This window comes from Sparus aurata, chromosome 16 (assembly GCF_900880675.1).
Source record: "Sparus aurata chromosome 16, fSpaAur1.1, whole genome shotgun sequence".
NCBI classification, from domain to species: Eukaryota; Metazoa; Chordata; class Actinopteri; order Spariformes; family Sparidae; genus Sparus; species Sparus aurata.
The window spans coordinates 15,082,683-15,108,468 of NC_044202.1; the positions used below are offsets into that span (position 1 = coordinate 15,082,683).

The 25,786-nt window shown below is 42.5% G+C and overlaps 2 protein-coding genes across 2 annotated transcripts in view; one reads left to right on the forward strand and one right to left on the reverse strand.

The window, feature by feature from the left end:
- Positions 1-9,288, reverse strand: part of asap2a (ArfGAP with SH3 domain, ankyrin repeat and PH domain 2a) — a 52,101-nt gene extending 42,813 nt beyond the window's left edge. Inside the window, exon 1 of the mRNA XM_030391821.1 lies at positions 8,680-9,288. Within this exon, the coding sequence (XP_030247681.1) occupies positions 8,680-8,805 (126 nt within the window). The 5' untranslated portion in view covers positions 8,806-9,288. The remainder of the gene's footprint in view (positions 1-8,679) is intronic.
- A 14,979-nt stretch (positions 9,289-24,267) lies between these two features.
- mboat2a (membrane bound O-acyltransferase domain containing 2a) overlaps positions 24,268-25,786 on the forward strand; it is a 44,354-nt gene continuing 42,835 nt past the window's right edge. The window contains exon 1 of the mRNA XM_030391545.1: positions 24,268-24,743. Coding sequence (XP_030247405.1) covers positions 24,294-24,743 — 450 coding nt within the window. The 5' untranslated portion in view covers positions 24,268-24,293. The remainder of the gene's footprint in view (positions 24,744-25,786) is intronic.

Genomic DNA, 25,786 nt, shown 5'->3' on the forward strand with positions numbered 1-25,786 from the left:
ATGGGAATTTGCTTGTTTTGTTTTTTGATTTTGCTTAAATCGGAAAAAAACATTTTACACCATCTTGAGGGAGGGCCCCAAAATCCCTCATCAAATACACCGTCTAGGTCTAACACTAACCAAAGAAAAACACTGTTATTGCCAAAAACAAATGTGATGCCAGAGCTTCTAAATCCCCTGTTTGGGATCTTTCCCTCAACGATTCTCCTGCTGAGCACACAGCATTCAAGTATATGCCAACAGCACCAGGACCCGACTATAAAGTTCTGGTGTACTGCTACCCAAGACTTATTTAATCATTTTTAATAAAGAATCCATCAGGAACAGCTAAATTCGGAAACTTGTGAACAATTCTTATTCAAAAACAATTGTTCTGGTGCAGGATTTGAAAGAATGGATGTAGTTGGCTTTGCTTCAATACACTTGGCCTACTCTGGTGCATTAACTACAGAAAGGCAAAGTCAAGGGATGGTGGGCACAGTGGATGTAGAGTGAGGGTGAAGGGAGGAGACAGGACTGTAGTGATCCCGCCAGAATTCCCATTTCAATTATAGGAAGTATTAAGCTTCTTAGGTGGTATACCAAAGACTGGCCCGAGTGTCTGGGGGTTTGGAATGCTCATTTGGGCCAGACCACTCATTAAGGCCATGTGTGTGTAAGAGCTCATAGATCCATCTGTGTGTCTCTAAAGCTATTAGACGTGGCTTGTCCCTGCATTGATAATCCGACTGTCTGAAGCCTTGTTAAAACTTTCCTCCAGGCCACCTGTTGCAGGGGGGCAGCTGTTGTCCCCAGCCAGGCCACAGCCGTTGACAACAACCTTGCCTGGAATGGGGGGGAGGAATCAGGGCAGGAGAAGGCCAAGCCTTTCCTTGACTCGGGAATTACTCCAGTATCAACACAAGCTGATAGACTGACACACGAGTTACGAGAGCACACTTGCTTTCGGATGTTAACACAGCAGCCATAAACAGTTGTACCTTAAATGAGACGTTTCGGCACAGAGGAGTAGTAGAAAGCAAGTGTTTTATTCTGCACTGAACCATTTATGCAAAAACAGAAAAGCATAGCCACTGAGGCAGCTGGGAATTAAATGAAACATCACCTTGTGTTGACAGAAGATAATGATTCATGTCAGGGTTAAGCATGTACCTCAAACAACCGGTGGCCTGAGATTAAGCTTAAAGCCACTATAAAGAGATGAGACTAAAGACACTCACAGCAGGCACTTATCTACTGCTTTTTTAACACTCATGAGTTCACTGAGAATCTACTTACCATTTTACAACAGCCATTACCTCGCTGTACTCAAGCAGGAAAGCTAGAAACAGTCCATAAGAAGCAGACTGAACCCTGGTGTTTCCTGCACAGCCAACAGTTGCCTGCCACTGCTGTAAATACCATCACCATTCCCAAATATACTCCATAATAATCGCTCAACAAAACCAAGCAGCAAGGCAGTGTGCCTTACAAGTGCATAGTTGGCATACCAGTGTGATGGACCACTGTTGGATGAAATAATAGCCAGACGGAAGACTAATGACGCTAGCCTTTAGGACTTAGTAACCCCCCATCTCCCCCTCAACACCAGTAACGGCCCATGAAAAGCTGACTTGGCTATAAATAACCGTTATTCATCGGCGAAAAATGAATAAACTGGACAAAGGAATATGGGACAGAGGGAGGCCTAGTGGATGGGTGGGTTTCTGGTACTATATAAGGGAGGATATAGACCATGAAGCTGTTTTGTTTCTAGAGAATAGGGCCCTATGATTACAGCAGTATGGTGGGGCTGCACTGACATCGTGATGTTTCCGTTTTCTTCAACACATATCGCATTATAAAAAACAGGAATTTTCACCAGATAACTTGAATAGCTCAATTTGGAAAGCATCAATCATTATAAAGTGATTAGGGTGATTTTGTAGGGGAGTGCATTTTATCAAAGAAACAAAACAGGCCCTGTTTTGTTTGATAAAGTGATGAAGAATGATTGTGCTGGGTGGTTTGCTGTGTACACAAGCAACAAACTCCCATGTATCAAAGAATCCAAGAAATGCATTTGATATCAGACAGACCTCTCTGGTAGACTAGTCACGGGAAAGGAGAATCTTGCAAGTTTTGCTTTTTGTATCAAGCAGCAAAACAGTTGCAGCGTGACCTACGCTAATTTGCCATTAATTTAACATCCTGCAATGTGACTATGGCGCATGCACACACTGGGATTTTCATCCTGAAACAAAATATTGTACAGCCCTAGTTGATGGTTATTTGGGCTCAAGCTGGGCAAGTTTTTCTTAATCATAAGCCGCGAAAGGAAGTCAATAATAAGATCTCACCAGTGCCATGACCTCAAGAAAATAAATGTCCAATGCTTTAATATTTTATTAAATTTGCCCAGTGTGTGCTGTTTTGTATGTTTTTTTTATTAAGCTGTGTGTATGAACACTGTGGTTTGTGGTACTGGTGATGTTATGTACTTGTCCCTGTAGAAACAAACACTACTTAAAAGGCACAGGGCTAGAGAGAGAGCCATGCTGAGGACATCAAGTGCAGAAAATGTCTTATGGGCCAGGAGAGTCAACTGTGGGATATTTATATTCATGCAACAATAACAGGGGATGTCCAGGACCGTATTAAAAGCAAGCACTCTACCTGTCAAGCAACTGTGAATTACAAAGCAGCTGTATTGTCATGAAGGATATTATGTGTCTGTCTGAGCAGCTATGTGCAGCTGACAGACTGATCAAAGGGCTACAATGGTGACAACACAAAAGCTTGTCTTGAATGTCAAGTAGTGACGGCTGTTTTGCCGCCACAAGCCCTAATACTCAGCAATCTTCTGCAGTCTGCTGGATGAGTCAGATCCGACGCATACTCATTGTATTCAGTTCACGCTTAAAGAGGGCTGTTGATGTAATCCAAAGTGATTCCAACTGATCCACTCTGCCAGAGAATTAATATACTATTCAGGTTTTAAATGCTTGCCACAACCGCTTAGTGAGTGCAACACTGTTATATTACACAAATACACTCGCCTTCATACCTGAGCTAGAAGTGCATGCACTTGAGATTTTTTCAAGGAGACAACTCTATTGATTACATCATTTCAGGAGTCTCTCTCTGCCCGTCAGGTTTCAGTAACTGGAGCATAAAAACAGTCACAGATGCAAAAATAGACCTAAGAAGACTACAGTGTGTGCCAGTTTCCCACTTCAGACAGACATCCGACAGACGTCCTCGTGAGGTTTTCTTTGGTGAGACAAAAGCATGGGGGCTTTTTCATCAAGATCAATACTCAACACAGAGGTCAGCTCAGCCCTCAGGCCTGATGCCTCCTTCAAATGGGACTTGTGAGGTCATGTTTTGAACACGGAAAGTTGTGAACACAAGTGGCTTTGTGTTAAAGTGGTTTACCTCATGAAAACACTGTTGTTAGGCAACTGACAATAAAAAAATTAATGTCACCTTTTTAGCTTTTTTAAATAGGGAAAATAATTTCCTTGTTATGCATTGTGTTTCATGCATTTCAAGGTCACACTTACGATTAAAAAGTATATCAAAAACACCAATGGCCAACACCATAAAAAGGGAAAACTCTGAAGAGTCTGTGAAGCAAATTAATATGGAAACTCGGTCACGCACAGGACTCGATTGCCAGTCCCTAGGGGAAAGCCCTGTGTATGAGACATCCAACCACCCCAACCATATGTTTCAAGCACAGACCAGGACAGGAATACTCTGTATCGAGCATCAGGGATATTGGTAGAGTCCAAAGGATTCTGAAAAACAACACCCATCCAAGCTGCAGTCTGTTCACTCAGCAGCCAGCCTTGCAAAAGATAAAGAAGTGAGAAGTGTCCACTGACATACCACCAGACTACAGAGCAGATTCAGGCTGTGAGACTCATGAACTCATCAGTCTACTGTGAAAAGTTCATTTTTCGGACTCTAAATTACAACAAAACCTTTATTATGCCACCTAGTGTTGCATACGAAAATAAAATTTCAAATGAAATTTCACGAGAAAACCAGATCCTGGAGCTCTTCTGAAATGTCTGGACTTGGCAGAAGAAAGTCAACACACGTATGGAGGAAGAAAAGCCATGTTTTACAAGCGCACAAAGGGGGGTCGTGACCCAAATCCCAACATCCTCTTACTGGATAAACAGGTTTTTATTGCCGTGTGGTTTTAGCAACACACACACACACACACACACACACACACACACACACACACACACACACACACACACACACACACACACACACACACACACACACACACACAATCTCTCTGGATGGCCTCTTAATGCCACACAGTTTAAACTACCAGCCTAATTAAGGTTGTGTCAGATGCAATTAAGTTTAGAAAGAAGTAATTACGCAACATTTGTGCACCCATTTCCGTAAAACCTGTGAGTGCTAATGTCTCCTGTTAATGTGTTTAAAGGCTTCCTATAAACAATCAGACCCAGGGGTCAGTTTTAAAGGCATTTTAAGAAGATGAGACTCTAAGTGCATCAGCTATTTTAAACAAGAGCAAGCTCGATTTGAAAATCCAAAGCACTGGATGCACTCGATCTCATACATTTGGGGGGAGACGGTCTGATAAACTGGGAGGGTAAAGCATGTCTTCAAAGAGAAGGGGAAAACATTTAGCCTACTGAATATATAGGGAATAAGGTGTAAGCAGTGAATATCACCATTAAATATTGACACAATCTACACTGAAATGGCACTGTGGACTGAACTAAAAAACAATTCTGTATATAGATTTTATTTATCTATAATATTACTGACAAAGAACAAACTTATTGCTTTTAGGATCCAACATTTCTGCTAGCAATAGTGATTCCACGGACACACAGCACACAGGTATGTATAGTTTACAACCCTGTTCTCTTCTCACTGATAACAGAAAGTAGTAGATAAGCCACCTGGAACAACATATTTACACATTAATCATTCCCATCTACAAACAAATTAATCTCCCCTGTCAACCACTCACACCCACACAAAAAAGTAAACTTGGGTTAATAAAGCACAGATGTATTTGTGATTTAGAGTGTGAACAAATGTAAGGCTTTGCTTGTCTTGGAAGTAGTTCTGCATATGTGAAAAAAAGATGCACAAAGCTTTTTTGGGCTCTGGATTGAGCTGCGTGAAGTCTGATAAATTATCTCGCGGGACGTGACATCAGTTGGGACTGAAGATAACAAGTTCAAAAGTGGAGAAGAAAAAAAAAAAAAAAATCAGCCCACTCCTCATCTCTGCTTGAGGCTACATTGCCCACTACTAGCATTAGGCACCCTAATCTCACAGTGTGTTCACAGGGTGTCAGAAAAATAAGATCTGAAGTAGAAAAATTGCCGACCACTAAAGTCAAAACAACAACTGGGAAACTTGCTGAATTTGCCAGGATATAAGCAGAAACATGGCAACATGTATTGCATATAAATGTTTTCTCAAGTAATTTGAGAGATGCTATTAGGTTGTCACAGTTTGTTGCTGCGCAAACAGAGTGACCTACGTTTGGTTACAAAAGTTATCATCATCACTAACACTGATAACAAACCAGGTAAAGCGATATTGTAGTTGTTTTAGGGAATGTACTCGGGCAGCGACAAAATAACTTTGTGAGGCTCAAACTTCAAACGGCTATCGACATGTTTAAACGCTCTGAGTGATAAAATAACACAACTTTTCAGCGTCCATCTCCACGCAATTAGACTTAAAAGTCCCTGAATGCACCAAAATCTAGCCAGTTCATCCTTCAGTTCAGTTTGATTCCCTCACGGCGTTCTTGAGATATCATGTTCACAAAGATAGGAATGACAGCCCTGAAAAAAAACAAAAAACAAAGAAGCCTCTTACAATAGCTTCCCAAGAGGATATTTCCAAGTCTGCTGCATCAAGTTTGATCATCTTTCTCTGCAAAAATGCACTGTTGTACTGTGCATCCCAATTGCCAAAATAGGCTCCACGATGCACATTCTCAAGCAAATGCATGCACATAATATTAGAATGTCTATAAAAACAGCTTTTTCCAGTTGATAACATTATCATATGGGGAATATTTATGCACTCAAAACAAAATAGGGCAACCGGAGAATGTTTATCAAACTCCAGAAGTCAGCGACAAAACAGACGGCCCGTTATCAAAACTCAGAGATGCCAATTGACAAAACAAGACATGGCGTGAAATGATACAGCAGCCCACTGTAGCATCACAGAGCACAGCGCCGCTCCAATCAGCCTGTCCTCAGCTGTCGGTTCAAGGGTAAAAGCTGAGAAGTGAGCACTTATATAACAAACCGCTATTCTAAAGGAGGTCGGGATCAGCACAATGTTTGAAAGTCAGCACAATGCTGAAAACAGCAAAACCTGAGGTTTTTATTTTCATTCCGACTTCATGAATACACAGTAGGCGAGTGTATTATCATATCCAAGGGTGAAAGAGTCATCCTCTTGACAGCTGACAGAAATGTTCACAAGAATATGAAAAAAAAAAAGAAGTTGATTCCTAAACTTCATGGCTACTTGTGGATGCCTGTGTATGTACATATGCAAATGTGTTTTTGTTTCGCGTGCGTGTGTTTGAGATTCCAGGCAGGCTTGGCAGACAATAAGTGGAAGTGTTCCCCGTCCACTGCAGTGTTTAATTGGTCGAACAGACCAAAGTGAGCGAGGTCTTGTTGTGCCAACAATAAGGCCTTGTGTTCCCCGAGCCCGAGTGTGGGGAGGTCAATGTGCAACAACAACACGCTACTCTGCAGCTCTGCAAAACAATTCGCCGGCAATTCAGCTCATCTCTAGAAAGAAAGCTGCTGAATTGGATTCTCAAGCCAGCAATTACTGGCGAGCTTCTATTTTAAAGAGTAAAATCCACATACTTAGTTGCTGACTTCTACAGAAAAGCGCTCAGAGTAGGGCTGTTTACATTCCCAGTAGCAGATTAATTGCTATTTTAAAAGCCAGCAGCAGCAGCAGCAGAGGTTTAAATGAAACAGAGCGTAGCAAGGTGTCTGACGCCCACGTGAAGCACCTGTCAGCCAGAGCAGGTGTTCGCCTGGCTGCCCGGCTCAATCCAACACAAACACAGGTTAAAAATAAAGAAGGAGTGTTGACATTGGGCGCCGATTGCTTATCTCGTCTCTCAAGCAGTCGGTTTGATTTTACAATTAAAAGGTGTGAGCAATGGCACCAGATTGTCTGTCACGATCCCATTTGAATGAAAACTTGTCTGCTGTGAGACCACGCAGAAATGATCCATTTCCTCGCACGACACCCAACATCTGCGAGCGTACTCTTACTAACAGAGCCGAGACACACTAACACACATAATACACCGAGCTGCTCATGTGGGAAATTCTATTTTTACCACGAGGCAGGGCGAGGCTCTGCCATACAGCACACAAAGTAGGGAAACTATAACAAGGGAGGGAGGGAGGCTGTGGAGGGCTGTCAGGGAACAAAGCGGAAGTGTCCTTCCTCCTGATGACCTGCGAGTTAAAGGAAGAACACAGAGTGCCCTCTGTGCACTTACAGTGCCATGCCGCCGTACGTCTCCCTCTACCACCGTGGGAATGATCCTACAAACACTACTGAAAAGTGACCAGCACATGTAAATGATTATCCTCTCTGATCACTTTACGCTGCATGTGTTTGCACTCTATTTACCTTTTAATGTCAGTCTATTTCCTAGCGCTTCTACTGTTTGTCTCTATTCTGTGCAAGGACATCTATTACATGTTTGTCCGTCCTGGAGGGGGGATCCTCTTCCTCCTTTTTTTTCCCCCAGATGAGGGGTCTTTTATGGGAAGGAGAAAGGAGAGTTTAAGGATCAACGCGGTTGCATGTTGCACAGATTGTAAAGCGGTTTGAGAGAAAATTGTCCTAAATGATTTTGAGCCATATAAACATAACTGACTTGATTATTCTAGCCCGACTGATGTGTGGCATTTGGGCTGATGCTGATACCGATATTATAATTATTGGCCACTATGCACACACTCTCCGCAAAGATCCCTCACATATGGTTTTTAAACACATTTGGCAAATATATTCAACAGAGGCAGGATGTTTTACAGTTGATCAATGCCCGTTACTGTTTAAAATGACCTTGGTGAAGAGAAACTTATTGAACTAACTAAGTGTGATATAATACTGTAGTTATTGAGCCACATATTGGTTGGCCGACATCATTTGCCAATATCGGTGCCGCATCCATATTGGCCAATATGAAAACTCTTCTTTTTTTAGAAATTATAATGCAGAAAAACCTGTTTGGGATAACTTCTAATTATAAAATGGAGTGTTAAAAGTGTTTTCCTGCATTATAATGTTTAAAAAATGAAGAGTTTTCATATCGGCCAATGTGTCGGACACGACAACGATATCAGCCAACTGATATATTGCTCCAAAAACTACAGTACAATATCGACTTATAGATCCAGGACTGTAATAAATACCTTGATGAACAATGGCTGAGCTGGTGGGAGCAGGAACATGGGAGAATGAGGGATGGGGTAGAGGCTGGGTGCAGAGCAGCATCTTTGCACATTGGCGTACTCTGAGCTGACATGAATCTTTACAACTAAAAATTTTTAAAAAAATCCCACATTGTGTCTGTATAATGGGAGGACAATTCTCTGAATTGTGGCCAAAGTCACTCACCTCCTCCAAAGCGGTCACTGTGTTCCTGCAGTGGGACATCCTGGTGGTGAAGTTGGAGGCAGTCGGCGATTTATAATCTTCATTCGTCTCCGCCACGAACTCTGAAACTGTGATTTGGTCCGGCATAATTAATCCTTTCGCTGATAAGAAGAAGAAGAAGAAGCAGAAGAAGAAGAAACACTCTCAGTAATCCCACTTCTCGTGTGTAGTTTAAGGACACAAAAGTTCACAGCAGCAGCAGCAGCAGTAGCAGCAGTGGTGTCTCTGAAGGTCCCTGCGGGTAGTGAACCATCTCTGTGTGTTTATGTCATTCCCTCGTTTGTTTCCCAACGCGATCCGGTGCGGCGGTGTCGCACGCTGGCTCGAGGAGTTGCCGCTCGCCCTCTGCCGCTACAAGGTGCTGGGCTAGGTTAAACCCTCCTGGCTCGCAGCCCCGCTACTCTCTTCTCATTCACAGGGTGGCCCTCTGTTTCTCTGCTCCCACGGTAGAGTCTGCTCTCCTTCCTCTCGGTTGTTCCCGAAGCTCAGGCAGCGCGGGGCGGACAACTTCTTCCTCCTAACCCGAGGAACAACAACCAGGCGGTTTTCAACGGGAGCGCAAGAAATTGACAAAGGTAGAGGAGGGGATTCAATGGATGCGCAGCAGCCAATGGGGGGCGCCAGCTGGTAATTGGGAGCCAATCAGGACTCACGAAAGGCGTGAACTCGTGCTGCCTTCAAGTGCTCCGGGTAAACTATAGCGACGCTCCCAATTGCCATTTATAAAAGTTTTACCAGGCGTGGAGGCTATGCAAAATACATTTAACGCCTCATTGAAAAAGAATGAAAGATAGTGTGTGCAATGTAATGTGTATTTCATTCAGCCAGTATTAACAAAGTGTGGCAGCCAGTTTTAAACAGCATTAAAGAGCAGACGCTCTGGTCAAAAAATGGCAAAAACTATTCAACATATGGAGTCTTGAAAATTAAGGATACACATTCCAGACAAAATTGAAAAAGAAACTTTCTCATTAAGTATTTCCGTGATGCATTATGTAAGAACTGCTGTACAAAACAATCCAAAATTAACAAAATGATCATAAGAATGAGAAGAAATTTAGATTTTGATGTCATGTGTCCGCATATTGTGTTGCAGAGATTTCTATTGAACTTACTCCAACACTCCCCTGGTGCACTGAACTACCAATCCAGGTAGCATAGCATGCAGCTACATGCATGGCTAACTGAGCTAACCAGCTAACTGTAGCTTTTGTGAGCTTCTCTCTGTTGATTTGTTGCCCCCTCCTCATACTGCTGAGTATAAATTCAACAGATGTTCAATTCTTGCATCCACGTATCGCCATGTTGTGTTTTGTACTGGTTAAATTTATGTTTTACTGAACTAACCAACTGTGGTTTTATAGCGTTCAATTACTGCAGTTCATGCAAGCAAACAAGTTGATAACTTTTCCTGACTACCCTTCTTTGTTATTGGTTTCTTTTCTCCATGTAAATATAGATTCTAGGCCTGTTTCACAGTGAGAAACACACTTTCAAGCCTGTGTGTAGTTTAAGAAATACTCTACTTTGTGCAGTCATATTGAAACTCTGATTAACGTGACTTGTAAGAAGCAGTAGGCTTCAGAAACAGCCTATATGTCCTGGAAGACAACAACTATGTTTTCTTCAAAGACAGAGCAATGACTTTTCAGTTGGAAATAAGAACAATATTTAATCTACATGAGTGACATCATATAGGATAACTCCTTCATATTCTAAGGACAAGAGATGTCCAACGGCACTTAAAAGCAGCATTTTCATTACAGCATCACTAGTAGCTTCTTTCTTAAGGTGGAGATACAGTAAGCAGGCAACTGTGTGAAAATGATGCAGAATGTGTGGTGTAGTGTGTTTTCCTGGGCAAAATGTAAACGTACTACCAGACTGTCGAATGTCATTTTTTTCTGTTACATATAGTATTTGCTCTGAACACACATGCTTTGCCTAGGATGATTCGCTGTGAAGACAAGCTATAAATCTGGTCTACTTGTGTCCAAATGTCAAAGTGGAGACAAATTGTAAAAATAGGAGTGCATTGACGTTTTATTTGTTGTAAAATTCGATTGAGGGTTTATTCAGATGTTTAAAATACCATGTAACTGTACAGTCAACATTCAAGGATTCAGTCATTGACCACAAGAACAAATGGTGAAATTAAGATATACAATTGACATATAAATAGATAGAACTAGGATTGTAATACTTCATTTTTAGGGACAGTGTTAGTGGTATTCCCAAGTAAAAAAAATGTCCAATATAAATGGAGGTGATACTCTAACAAACCTGTTTTCCAGATGTTCTGGGGCAGCAGTCGGACCAGTTGGTTCCGTGTGTGGACTGATAGCTGGAGAGGTGCCATTTTTAACTGCTGTGCGCTGTGAAGGTGCCCTTGAGCAAAGCACCGAACCACTTACCTGCTCGGGCTGCTGTGCTATGCAGCTGTCCCCTTCGCTGTCTCCACAACAATTAATGCACGTCTATACAGCAAGTGCTGTTTGTGCATGTGTATGTATTTTAGGCCACTGTGTGTAAGCTGAAATAACAACAAAGTGAAAAAATTTAATTCCCCCCTCAAGAGATTAAAAGGTATTTCTTCAGTCATTAAATGCTTCTCATGCAACAGTAACTCTCTTGCTCCTGCTGTTGCATTCATAACGTCAACAGGTGTTCAGTATATGCATCTCCTTGATTCATGCATTTATTTGTATATGACATATTGATGCAGAGACCTCAACAACACACACCTGCTGCCTCGTCATGATGACTAAATACTGTACATAATGTAGCTGTCTGTCTGGTGAAACGTATACTTTTTGCATTGTGACAATAAATTTATGTTAACTAACAGTTTTCTAGACAGCCGACAGGAATTTATCTTTGTCGCACCTCTGATAAAAAGAGGAAAATGAATAATGCTGTTGTGACGAGCCTCAACAGTATCAGCACTGTTGCTGCTAATGAGGCCCGATAGTGTGCCATCACGTGTATCAGATAAAAAGGCTAATTAGGCCAATAATTAACAGAGCACCATCAACTTTGCGTGTGTGTGCGCGCTCCAGAGTTTGTCTGAAAGTAGCTACTACATTATTCCCTGTGCGAGAGTTGTTTTTTTTTTGTAGGTCACAGCCAAAAATAAATGTGATTGAAAAAATGCAGCTGTATCTCTCAAAAAAATCCTGTTGGGATAACTCAGAAGAGAAATCATTCTATCATTAGGTGCTGTCTGGAACTTGTGAAGACTCCCTCCCTTGCCTTGAAAAAACAACAGCGCCCTGCTCCCTGAGAGCGCTTTTTGGACGAAAAACCTGTTGATGTTTCCCAGCTCATTCAGCCCCGGCAGGACTACTACCGGTATAAATAGTATCACAGCGGCCGAGGCAAAAACCCTGGGCAGCCTTTAAATCACAAACTGGGCAGTGTTCACACATTCTTTCAGCTCTGCAGCGTCTCCTGGCAAGCTGCTAAATGAAGAGCTTAAGACCCAGGCTGACCCTGTCCGGCTACTCGGGCCTGCGCTCCCTTATGAGAAATGAACGCACACACTCCCAGCGAACATCTGCTGTCCAGAGACAGAGCGGTTCAGTCAGTGAGGTCAGCAGAACCAAACAACGGCAGCCTTTCCCTTCACCGCTGACATGGCTTTATATTTTCAGTGCCATCTGCCTTTCTGAATGAAGGTCTTATCCTCTAAATCAAGGCAACCTAAAAATATCTTAACCGTTAAGGCTGCATGAGTTTGATTTTCCCCCTTCTGTTGCACTGGAAACCAAGGTGAGTGGGGTCATACAGCAGGTACAGGTCTGTGGAACACAATATGAAAAGCACATTGTTTGATATTTTATACAACCTGGAAAAGCACAACTGAGGGATATTAAAATTCAGCCCCAGGAAATACTGATAAAATCATGAATGTAGTCTTTGCATAAACAATCCATACTCCACTTTCATTGTATTATAGCCTCGTAAAGATTTGTTCCTGAATTTTACGACCAAGCTGTGTTTGCTGCTGCTTACAGAGGGAAAAAGATGGCGAAGCAGAAGCTGTCAGCTGCTTTATTAAACAGAACACAGGCCCCATTCACAAGCGGCGCCCATCCTCAATATAGAACTTGTTTGCATGCAAACAACCTACAGCCTTGACTCGCACATTAGAGTGGACGTTTTTCGCTGCTGTATTTGAATATCGTCAAGTGTCTGAGCGAGCCATCGAACATAAAATATCCAGTTTATTCACTGCTTTGGTGCATAATGTGCTATTATCCACTTTACTTTAAAGGACACCTATCATGCTTTTTCATTGTTTTCCCTTTTTCTTTCAGAGTTCTTGAGCATGTAAAAGATCTTGACCGTTATAAAGATCAACGTCCACACCAACAGAAGCTTTTGATAACTTTTCATTGCAACGGTGTTAAGATAAGTGAGACATAAGATAAGTACAACATGTGCAAATCACCAGAAATGAGCACTGATACCATATTATCATGGTACCATTTTTTAGGTTGGAGTGCGATACACATGCTTACCAAAACTTTGGTGAAAGTAGTCCATGGAGCTGTATTTTAAGAGGTACTAGTGAGCCATTTCACCCAGCCCATGGCCAAAACCCACAAAATACTTACATTTCCACCAAGTTAGAATTTTTTGCAAAGTTTCACCAGTTTTTGAGCATGTTTAAACCCCCCATAAAGCAATTAATTAGAGAGAAGAATAATACAATTTCCATGCATTTCAAGAGGGCCTTCGAATGGTTTGCGATCAGGCACTAATCATGAGCCTCATAATGAGCATAAGATGTCGTCTTTAAAACCAAGGCAGATTTTTTTGTGATGAATAAAAGTGGAACTAAAAGCAACCGGCCAGCTGCTGACAGAACAATAGCCAAGGCAGACGTCATACTGTACACACAGACCCTCTCGGAAGACATGCTTGTAATTTGTATTTCAGCAGAACAGAGCACAGGGTGTGTCGGCACGCAAACAACCGATATAGTGATTTGGCATCTGAATGCTAGCATGAACAGGCAACATGTCATCGCAATAAAGGGGGACTGAGGTTTGAGTGGGAGTCACTTTTTCCAAATTGCGCTGCCATGACATCATGATTGTGTAACAGGTGGGATAACCTCGCAATCCCAGCGTCTTATGTCCCAGAGAATGAATGACTGCTTTGTTGCAAACAATTAGCAACTAATACTAACCATTTGGCAGCTGAAGCTTTCCAACACACCACTGGATGAAACGGGCCAAGCCAGGATCCACTACTGGACCAATTATACAAGAACTTAGCTCAGCCCCTCATATAGATCACTGACCACGTTACTATGCGTTGACTGCATCAAATAAGAGCTTGTTACACAAATGAGGTAGCTGCACAATACACGTGGCTATGGACTGAGCAAGCAGTGCCTGATGAACCTGAGCGGTAGCTGCACACTTGAGGACTCCTAATGGGAGATGCATGAGGACGGGAGGGGAGGGGAAGGGCAAAGGAATGAGGGGGAGGGACAGGAGCGCTGAGGGGAGGGCAGGGAACTGTAATGAGCCGACTCTTTCTCACAAACTCCCAGAGAGGCAATTCAATGAGTTCAGGCAAAAACTAGCTTGAACAAAGCCTGGTAAAGGCCTTAAAGAGAATAAGATGAGGCATATACACGAAGCATATGATGCATTGTTGGGTTCACCACCATATGGAGCTGTTTTTTTGCCGCTGTAGCCATGTGTGCCTGATGTTTGTGCTTAAAATTCTACTTCAAACCCAGTTTTCAGCTCTGTTTTTCGGTAACTCAGTCACGCAGCGTTCTCAAAATTGAGAACAAAGACAAGACCGAGCTATCATCTGAAGGGTGATACCTGATAAGCCACAGATGTGAGGCATAATTTTATCATCACCAAATGTAGGGTCTTTGCAGCAGTCATTCCTGCACATGTTGCACTTGAAGATGCCAACCACTGTTATGATAGAAGTGGTGCTGGCCAGAAATAAGAGAACAGATCTTTTCTACTGCCAATCATACCAGGTTTGCACTAAATACTACTAACAATAATTTCCATGAAACAGCCATTCGCACCTGAAGTCTGACACTGATCAAAGTTCTTGTCCTGTATGTAACTCCTGGCCGGCGGAGTGTGTGAAGACACCCTGCTGCAGTTTGGATTGTAGTTAGACAAATTTAACACTCGCCAGTGCTGATAATCAGGAGTGATGGATTTTTTTCAGCCGATAGGATAACTGATAATTTCCTGCTTCTCCTGGCCAACCAATAAAGTAATCAATGATTTCAAATTGATGTAGCGAGCAAAGATGGATGATTTAATATACCATAGCTCTATACAGATTTGTTGCTAAACTTTTTAATTGTTAAGTCAATTTGGCTTTGTATTATCTTCACTATTTATTGTGTATAATTTCAATGTCAGCCAACGAATGATCATCGGCCTCGATCGGCAGGCACGTTAGCATGTTGAGGACACGGATACTCTGTAGACACAGAGTTAAAATGGTGTTTCTCTTCGTTTGAACCCCTTCAAAAACTAGAAATACAGGAGAAAACGTCTTATTAATGGATGTTCAACAGTGCGACCAGTCTAACGTGAGCCGCAAACGTAAGCACTTCCGGCTAACTTGCAGTAATAACCCAGCGTTTGTTCCAAGGCCAGCAGCATTTCACAGTCCATTATTCTGTAGGGTCACAAGTTACATCCACTGATTCACAAAAAAAAAAAAAAAAACGAAAGAAAGAAAAAAATTATAGTTTTCATCTTGTAGTAACATACTGCAGAAATCCAACAGAGACTCATACATTATCTTCAAGCCAGGTGAAAATGTCAATAGGGTCAAAGGTCAGCATCAGATGCAATTACACATTGTTCAATCAATGATGGAAATTCAATTAGCTGCATTTAAAATCCCCCTTTCCTGACTCACTGACCGAAACATATGACCTGTACACGGCAATGTATGATTGATTGTCTTAATTTTGAAGTCCTTCTGATTAGAAAGTAATCAATGACATAATGACTAAAGCTAACAAATCTTCCAGCTGTCGCTTTTACTCTACAGTTTTGAATTAATACCCAGCGTGAGCGTCCCAGACACGCCAGCCAGAGGAATCCTCCGGCTCGTGGTTTTCATTTAACCTTGCCACCCTGAAGGACACCCAAAGAAAGACCGCTCTGTAAAATAATTGCATGTCATTTTTAGCCAGCCCCCACCACACACACACACATACACACACACACACACACACACACACACACATGCACCCATCTGAGTGATGATCAGGGAAGAGGCTGGAGGTCCGCAGCTGCTTCACCATCATCATCATCAGGAGCAAGTGGCTTTTACAGTAATTATTGTGCCTCTTAGGATTTGGCACCAAGAGCTCGAGCATATCGGGTGTCCCTGCACTTCATTATATCCTGACAGGCACCGTGTCAACCTGCCCCATCTTCTCTTGGTTCCCTAGTTACCACAACCCGAGGTACTTAGAAAAATCCCCACATTGCAAGAAAAAGTACATTTTTCTCTCGCGTACTGCAGCAGAAATAACTGCAGCAACGTCATTTTCATCGCATAGTAAAGCATCTCATTATACCGTGTGTCCCCTGAGACATAACGAGGGGTGAGGACAGCTCTGTGTGCTCTCTCTGCTCTTAAGGATGGGTCAGTGGCTGTGAATTCTCCCTCTGTGTGTATCGCTGATCATCTCCTCTGGCTCCCCCGAGCGATGTGAACCACAGGATATTAATTGTTAAGCACAAACACAATCTTAGCAATTCCTTCCCTGTGGCCCCTGTGTTGGGGATATACAACGGGTGAAAAGCATTGCTGGGTAACTCCTTATATAGCAAGGAATACAGATTGAATTACATTAAACGTGGCGGTTGCTTTTGAACAGTTTTCAATAAATGCAATAAGAGTAAAAAGCCAGATGTCATCAAAACGAGGAGCTGCAACCCAGTACATGTTGTGCTGGATGTACTTCAGCAGCACCAGGACAGTATGGGGATTTGAATGCACCATGCAGAAGATATCCTGTATCATAGCAACATGTTTTGTTGTTGTTTTTTTATGAAAAAAAAAATGCAACAGGCAAACAGAGGGACAACAGACAAGGTCACCAAAAACGCTTGGCAAAAGAAATCCGGAAGTGTAAAGAGGCTGGGTTACACTACTGATTGTCCTTGAAATCTTAGAGGGATCATATCATTTACACAACTTCTGCTCCAGTCTTGTAAAACGAAGTATGAAGTGATGCCCGTGTTTGTCCAGTGTTTTACTTTTTTTTTGTTTTTAATGTCCACAATTAAAAATCCATTCCTCATATGTATTGCCTCCTCTCCTCTTTGCATCAGCGGAGGACAAGAGGAGATCTGCGAGACGACAATCAGGACAAATAAGTGACACTAATGGTCTCTCCCGAGTCGAGTCACGTAGTAGAAAATACACATTCCTGCTGTACCCGGGACCGTCTGAGGGGCGACCGGTTGACGTAAATGAGATGAGCGCTGGGGGAAACTGTCAGGCTCCTGGGCTGCGCCTGTCCAGCTCATCCTCCACACAAATTGAATATAACCCAGCCAGGGTACACATTGACTCGACTGATTCAGCATCTCTGCGGCATCTACACACAGAATCTGCCTCGTTGTGGGTCCTGCGAACACCCGGAGCGACTACTTCTGTCACGGTACAAATCCCAAAGCTGCGCTGCATCTGTTGCGACACCACACGCAGACGAGTTGAAAAGCGTCTCATCCGGCGTGATGGGATCATAGCAGAGGATGAGAGTGTACCTCAGGGGTGTTTGCATTACAATGTGTGCCTCAATTAGACGATTAACTTCGCGATCTTGCATCTCGAGTCTCGCTTGAAAGGTCTGCTGAGTTCAAAGGGGAATCCGTGACGAGGCGACGCAGGAAAAGAGTGGAGTGGAACCAGCGCCTCATGCGGAGTGAATCTGTTGATTTTCATCTCGGGGGAATGCCAATGGAGGAAAGATTGTGCACAGAGAGGAGCTTTCACATTCATCGTGTTCATCCACCGTCATGACTAGATAGAAGTTTGGCCATATGGAGCAGCTAGTCATCCGTCCTGTGGTGTACAGTAGGGAGTGGGGGCACAGCATGGGGTTTAAGGGAGAAAAGGGAGGCTTGTTGGCCTTTTGTGTGTACATTTCACATCTACCACAATTTGGTTATTAAAAGATATCATTGATGGATCACTTCATTTGTCTTTATTAGGTTAGCCTACAGTGCTATGGCCCGACATCAACCAAATCTATAGGAAAATCTGGCAGTGCATTATTGGCCCATTGATAACCATTAGCCTGAATCTGTTCACTTGATCGGAATGAAGCAACAATTTAGCCATTGGCCCGATATACAATTATATTTTCAATGTGCAGTATGTAAAGATTTTAGTGATCTGATACGGAGGAACTTTTCTGTTTATCTGAAACAGTTTTTTTTTTCTTTTGCTCTAATCCACCGATGTATCTGCAAAGTAGTTAAGGTTATCAAATAACTGCAGTGGAGTAAAAGACTAACATCAGCCTCCAAAATGTATTGAAATGCAAGTGTGGTGCCTCGAAATTACACTTATACAGAGTATTCCCAAACAGCTCTTTTAATTTGGAATATAGACAAATCAATTGACAGTATTCATACTGTTTACAGTAAAGTGAGTGAATGAAAATTCAAATCTGAAGACAGAGTAAAGTAAATGAAGCACAGTCGTGAAACTTAACAGGCCTCCTTAAATTCTGCTGCTCTCCCTCCCATTTACACTCCCATTATCTTCCTCCCCTGCTGCCTCTTTTGTGTTTCCACTTTGCATGCTGCATTGGTTTGTGCACTGCTGTGGAACTTAAGTGCGCTGTCCTTGGAGTGACTATCACCTAATCCCTACCCGGGAGAAAACATCAAATGATTCTCGGTCTATAATGTTGGATAAAAACAAACACAAAACAATTGTGTATTTTATGCATTTTTTGCCAGAAATCAGATCATTGAGAAAATATGGGTAACAGGCAGGCATTTACATGGAACAGCAGACTTATAATCAGGTTTATGTGTATTTTTGATCCTGTAACATATGTTTCTATAAGCTCCCTGAAGGAGGAAAGATATATATTTATTTTACTTCTTTGTTTCCTCTTACAGAATACAGCAGAAGAGCAGAGACAGAAAAGCAGTGCAGGGCATCAGGACACATAAGGTCATGCTGTAAGCGAGGTAAAATGAGTGATCGCCCCACCCTCCAGCTAACTGTGGGCAGAAAATGAAACAATGAGCTGAGAGAGCTCATGTTTCTGCCACTGAAATAGGCGCTGGTCATTGTGGATTTGACCCCACACTTTCCAAATGTGTTGTCGTTGTGGGAAAGAGGATGGGTGTGTATTTCTGTGCCCAGCAGTCTAGCTGATGGATAACGCGATAAAGATTTGGGGTTGTTAATCCTTTCATTCCCCTCTCCTCTTTATGCTAGGCAATGCTGGACAATAAACAAAAAGCTACTTGCCAGCAAATCTGACTTATTTATTATTAATGTTGGGTAAAATAATGAATAAAAAAATACATTTTGGATGATTGAACTTCACTATCCAGGAAGTCTTCACAATGATATTCCCAGTATCCCAAAGCTGGGATTTGTCAAGCGAGCAAGAGTGTATTGATTGAGCAACACTGTTCATCGATTGAAAAAAATATGGCCCGGGTCTTAAGCAACATCTCAGTGATTCCCGCAGGTTGCGCTGCTTGCTGGACTATTTTGAGTGATGAGGATAATGTGCTCCCGCTGGGATCGCAGGAGCATTAAATCGGCAGACACTCTGCTGGCTAAGTAAGCTGTCTGTGTCTGCAGGCATAGAAAAAAAGGGGAGAAAGACGGTGCGGCAGGAGACACAATGCGATTCTTAGACTTGGAGGACTGTTATGGTAAACAAATGAAGCATGTCCATCTCTGCTGACTTGCTCCATTTCCAGAGGCCGCGTCCAGTGGGAGCTCTGGCCTGACCCCTGAACACAAAGACACTTCCTGTCTGATCTGTAAAGAGAAAGGCTGCAAAAACATGAACTATTGACTATATAAGGAGCTTATTATGGACGGATCAGCAGCTCTGCTTAGCGTGTAAACAAACAGATTCACAATGACGGAGGACGGTTTGGGGAAGAGAATCAAAGACACAAGCAAACAAACAAAGAAAAAGGCAAAGTTATCACACTTGCGAGCCTTCATTATGAATGAGTGGGAACCTCCAGTAACTCATCCAGCGTTCACATGCTGCTGCAGCCTTTTAAATAGATTAGTGGGGGCTTTGTTTCGCACTGCTCCTTCCTCGCCGTCTCTTTTTCCCTCCTGCTCTCTTCAGGCCGAGTATCAAGTCTGAGAGAGAGGCGGCGAGGAAGAGGAAGGGGTTGCCATGACGATGGCAACCTTAACGAACTGTGTCTCTCTTCGTGATTGTGGGTCTAATTGGATATCACTGAGGAAGCACATAAAAAAACCAAACCAAAAAAAGCTGTTGAGTGTAGTGTAGTGACATGAATGCAATGGAGCTCCCCGTTGGCAGTTGTCTGGCCGTCTTAACGTCATACTCTCCCTCTCTTTGTGTAGTAATGAATGATTAATGGCGATTATATAAGAGCTGTAGTACATGAAGTGCATGGTAAGTGTTACAGAGAGCACAGTGATGTAGACCAAGAGAGGAGGGCATAAATAAATAACCTATAATAATAAAAGCATGTGTCCCGAAGTCGACCGTGCGTTCAAATAAGTGAAACGTTTCAACTATTTATTGATAGATTCACTATTTTTCAAGAGATTATTTGTCTATACACTGGCCGCACTTTTGTTCTCTGCTCCAGAAATGTGTCTTATGTATAAGTTACTTTGGCCAGCAGTGTTGTTTTTGCTGCTGCAACAGCATTTCTTTAACATTTGATGGAATCCTTTTGCAGTCAATATGATGTGCAGGCTCAAAGAAAAACCCTGAGATACACCAGCGATTGTTAAATAATTTAATATGCCCATCCCTTGCAGGCACACACACACGCACACACGCACACACACAACACACACACACACACACGCGCACACACACACACACACACACACACACACACACACACACACACACAACCAAACAATATTCGCTGAGTCATTCTTCCAAATGCAGTCCAAGTGACTGGGAGTCAAAATCAGCTGCACCAAACTTTCTTTACAACAACGAAGGCAAACAAAAGAGTGCAGAAGTGAAATGTAAGAAACAGTAAAGGTGTACTAACGCTGCAAAAGTGAAGACTGTTAATGAGAAAAAACACAAGCTGAATTAACAAGCACAGTCTCAAGAGGCACACAAACTTCGCAGGAATGGAAAACATGTTAATTATCACCCGTAAGCAGGTGAGTTTCCTCCACAGCCTTGTGCTGCTTGTTTAGGAGGATTAGGGCATCTTCTCTATCTGAGTTTCCAGCATTTGTATTACGCTTGTACTGGCTAAAGTGACACAGCTTTGGCTCACAATTAACAACAAGTAGAAAACACACCACAAACACAATACAGGGCCCAGGTAACTCCACCAAAGATGGTCTTGCCTTCGTCGAATCTCCTCAGCAAAGACCTCTGATGAAAAGTGATGAATAAACAACAACAAAACAATCCAACAGTACAATGTTAACTTCATCATTTCTTTTTTTCATATATGATAAGACTTTCCCTGCATCATCTTTTACCGTCACGTTGTGTAACTGAGGTCTCACTCATATCAAAACAGATCATGCATCTTTGCATCACATGCAAATAAGGACATGTTTGTGCTGCAGTGGTGAATATCTTATCCGGCACTTATCACATTGGGCCTCATTCACGAACCGTTCTTGCGAACAAATTTGTTCTTAAGTCCCACTTACGAAGATTTTACAAAGATTGTGGCATTCATGAATTTTTTCTTATCTAGGATTTTTTCTTAGGCAAGAACAAATCCTACGAACACTCAGGAGTACTCTTACGCACATTTCAGTGCCGAAATGTTGGCATGGTTGTGTTTTCTTCTCTTGTGTAGTTCAATAAAATGCAATATTACAGTGATAATTCTGTCATATTTATTCATTTATTTATTCATTTCATATTTTTGGTAATTTACAAAGAATTTAAATTCTAAAATTTAAAATTAAATGTGCCAATGATTTAAGATAAATCAAGTAAATTGGAAACATGCCATCAATTAGTAACCCCCCCCCCCCCACCCTATTTATACATGGCATTTCTCCATCCAAGGCCCGCAAAACAATGGCATATATATTGCTCTTGCGGCTTTCGTCAATGTTAGAACACAGCTGCAAACAATTCTGAGGCTTACGAACGAGTTGGTGAATCTGACGCAGGGTTTTCTTAAGGAACCTCTTAAGAACAACTTAAGAAAGAATCTAAGAAGATTCTTAAGAAGATATCGGTGAATGAGGCCCATTGTTCCTACCTGCCTATTTCCACCTATATGCCCAGTTAGCACTTATTTTATTTGGACTCTTTGGACTAATGTAATTCAGTGGCACATACATACATTAGCCACTTGTCATTACCTGCTTGATCTGGTTAGTGTCCTGCCATGCTGCAGCTCATCTGATGATCCGTAGAGTTCTTCTTAGTGTCTTGTGGAGCTCCACTTTCTCCTTTCTTTCTCCTTTTCCTCCCACTGCTCAAATGTAAAAAAAGATTCTGACATAATAACTAGAACCTGTTTGTCATGGTACCCAAATATCTACCCTCTCTGCACCCTATCTTTCAGGTGTGTGTACATTTCATTTATTCTATGAAACATGATCAGACAGATCATAGATTTACTGTATATGTACACAATGGGTCACAGATAAAGTTGAAATGAGTTTTTCTTTGCATCTTGCTTTCTTAGTTTAAATGTTCCTGTCCCTGGGCTGATGCTCTACATTGTAATCAATAGGAATGAGTACAGAGGTCACAGTCACAGAGCCGTGATAATGTTCCTGCGAAAGAAGTTTTAGAGAATAAATATGAAGACTGCAGTGGAGCCTTAGTCTAAACAAGCCAATCATACCTATACAGCCTAGTATCATAAATAAAAAAATAACCAGAACAGGCTTTACAATCTGTACAACATACATCACACATTCTGCTTAGACTCTCGATTTAAAAAAAATAAAAATACTCCCCCCCCCAAAAAAATGGAAGAGCTTCAGGAAGAGCAACAGGGGAGCGATCCATCTCCCAGGAAGGACCAAGATGCAATCTCGTGTATAGAATAGTCAGGCAGAATGGACGCTCAGGTTGACAGAAACAATATGAAAAGATTGTAACATACATGACAAATACTGTAGATCAAGGAAGACTTTAAGCAACTTTTGCGTAAGCATTAAAGACTGGTATTGACAGCACAATGAGGTGAATCTGTCTGTCTTGATTAATAAACCTCATATTATGACCTCCTCGCTCTGGCATTACACAGATGAAAAGATCCTAATTTTGCAGGAACTCCTGCATGATTTCACGAAAGTGGAACGTTACAAAGTCAGAGCATTTGAGATTGGTGTGTCGCTGCTGCCCTCTACTGGCTACTGGGCTGCATTGCAAACTTTCCTTAGACAGAACATAACTTGATTATTACAGTGAACAAAATCTGTAATTAAATGGTATGATCTGACAATTCCTGATGGAAAATGTAGAGTTTGATGCCCAAAAAATAATCATATATATATTTTTTAACCTCATTGTGAAAGATTAAATCTACTGAATTATAAGTTTGGTGACTGATGGATATTAATAATATATGTGTGTTCCCTTGATTTAGATTCTTTTGTGACAGAAATACTGTTTTCACAGGTTTTATTTTGAAACAAGACATTCACTTTCTGAATTGTATTTTTAATAAGGTTTTTATTTTTATTTATTTTTTTTTGGGGGGGGGGGGGGGGGGGGGGGGGGCAATCACTGTTAACCACTAGGTGGTGCTAATAGGCAAAGAAAAAAAAGGGGCTGCTGCATGTCAAACTTCCAAGAGGTTATTGCGTAACAGTTCGGGCAACCAGTAGCAAATACAGTAGTTTAATGTTTCACGCACGCGATTCATTCTCACGTTTCACTGTTCAATGCATCCACATTAATTCAATGCCACCATGCAGCACATTCACTGTTACGCTCCCCCGTGTGCGCAGCCAGGATAACCATGGATCTTTTTCATTAATGCACCAACAACCAGACCAGTGCAGAGAGTTGGGTAGAGGCATAGACATAATATGGGTAGAGGGCTGCAGCTGCAGGCCCTCCTTCAACAACCATCTCCAGCCTCGTTGCGCCTCTTACGTCACACCTCTCCTCCTTCCTGTGTAACGCTACGCATGTAGCAGGGGTGGAGACCATGGTGGGAGACCACTGCCAACGTTTAAATGAACACTGTAAATCAAGACCCCCACCCATCCACCCCATTCCATGTACAAAGTGGGATTGGCTGACGGAGTTCCCTTTTTCTCCACCCGATAGGTCAAAATAGATGGTTATTGCGGGGGGGCTGGACCGCCATCTCTCCACCCACATTATCACCATTTTTATGGTCGTTCAACACTCTGCCGCCGTCAAGATAGTTCACGTCCTGCGCCGCGACGGTGTCAACCAACGTCTCCTTCCCGGGCAGAGTGCGCTTACTGAAAAAACAGGAAGGGCGCGAGCTCCCTTTTCGGTCGGAGCGGGAGTCATCTCGTCGCGGCTGCGCACTCTTTGTTGGATGTGTGCCGTGGATGACAAGCGTCCAGCCCCGTCGCAACAACAGCAGCAGCAGCAGCGGCAACAGCGGCAGTGTATTTATCATCGCAGCGGCCGAGGGGAGCGAAGTGAACCGGAGGAAGGAGAGAGTGAGAGTGTGTGTGTGTGTGTGAGAGAGAGAGAGGGAGAAAGGATTTACGGACACCGACCAAGCATGGCTACCCAAACGACAGCATCATGCACTGGATCCACTCTGTTGCAGCCAATCAGCGAAATTATCAATCTCCCCCTTGACCAGGTAACGTTTTTTTTTTTTTTTTTCCAAGGATGGAGAAAAAACATCGATACATGACCATCCGGGATGTTGATGTGTTTTTTTTTGTACAGCATGTAGTCAAAACTCGCATGTGTGCATTTTTTTAGGTTAGCAAGAGGCTGATGGCGATGCGCAGCGCTAGCATAGCTGTTATTCATCGCGGGCTCATTGAAAACGAGCGCACACCAAAAAAAAAAAAAAAAGAGAGAAAAAAATCTCTGTTGGTGTTTCACTATCACCAGCTAGTCCCCCTGCCAGGCTACAGCTAATGTCTTTTGTCTCTCCCCTCGATGCCCAGGGAGCCTAATCCAGTGGTTCCCCATACCGGGGGTCCGAGGACCGAGATCCTCTGGTCTGATCTCCATCGGATCACCGGTGAAATCTGGATTAACTAGTCAGATTTCACCTAACATTCACTTGAAGTTAGCCTGGTTAATCCTAGGCCGCAAATGCCATAACATCCCCCCCAGTGCTAAGACACAACAACAACAAAAAACATGTAGTTTTATGTCAGGGGAAAATTGACCTGCAAAATGGTTACAGTGCTAAAGGACGGGAGCCTGTTTTAGATTAAATCAGATTTTGGATTTTTGAAATCCGAGACTGTCATTCAGTGGTTTCTTGATTTCACAGCCACATAAAGTCTGAATCTATTCTGGAGAAAGCCATTATTAGGAGGCAAAGCCCATACTTATATATATAAAACTATATGTCTGCAAATAGGAGTCCATCTCTAAAGAAAGTTTTGGGGGTTTTGTGGTTTTCACAGATGACTTTGCTCGGCAACATTGCACATCTGTTAATGAGAGCGGGCACCACACCTTCCCCTTTCAGCCCTGAAAGGAGAGCTGAGATGGGTTGGGTAACGGCTGTAGCTGTGGTTAGTGTGGAATCGTGGGGATTATATCAGCATTGATAGTTTTCTCAAGTGGATCTCGTTGCAGTGCGCGCGCACATGTTTGCATTGCAAACACTCTCACTCTCTCATTCACCGGCACCACACCTACACCATCGCACATGGGAAG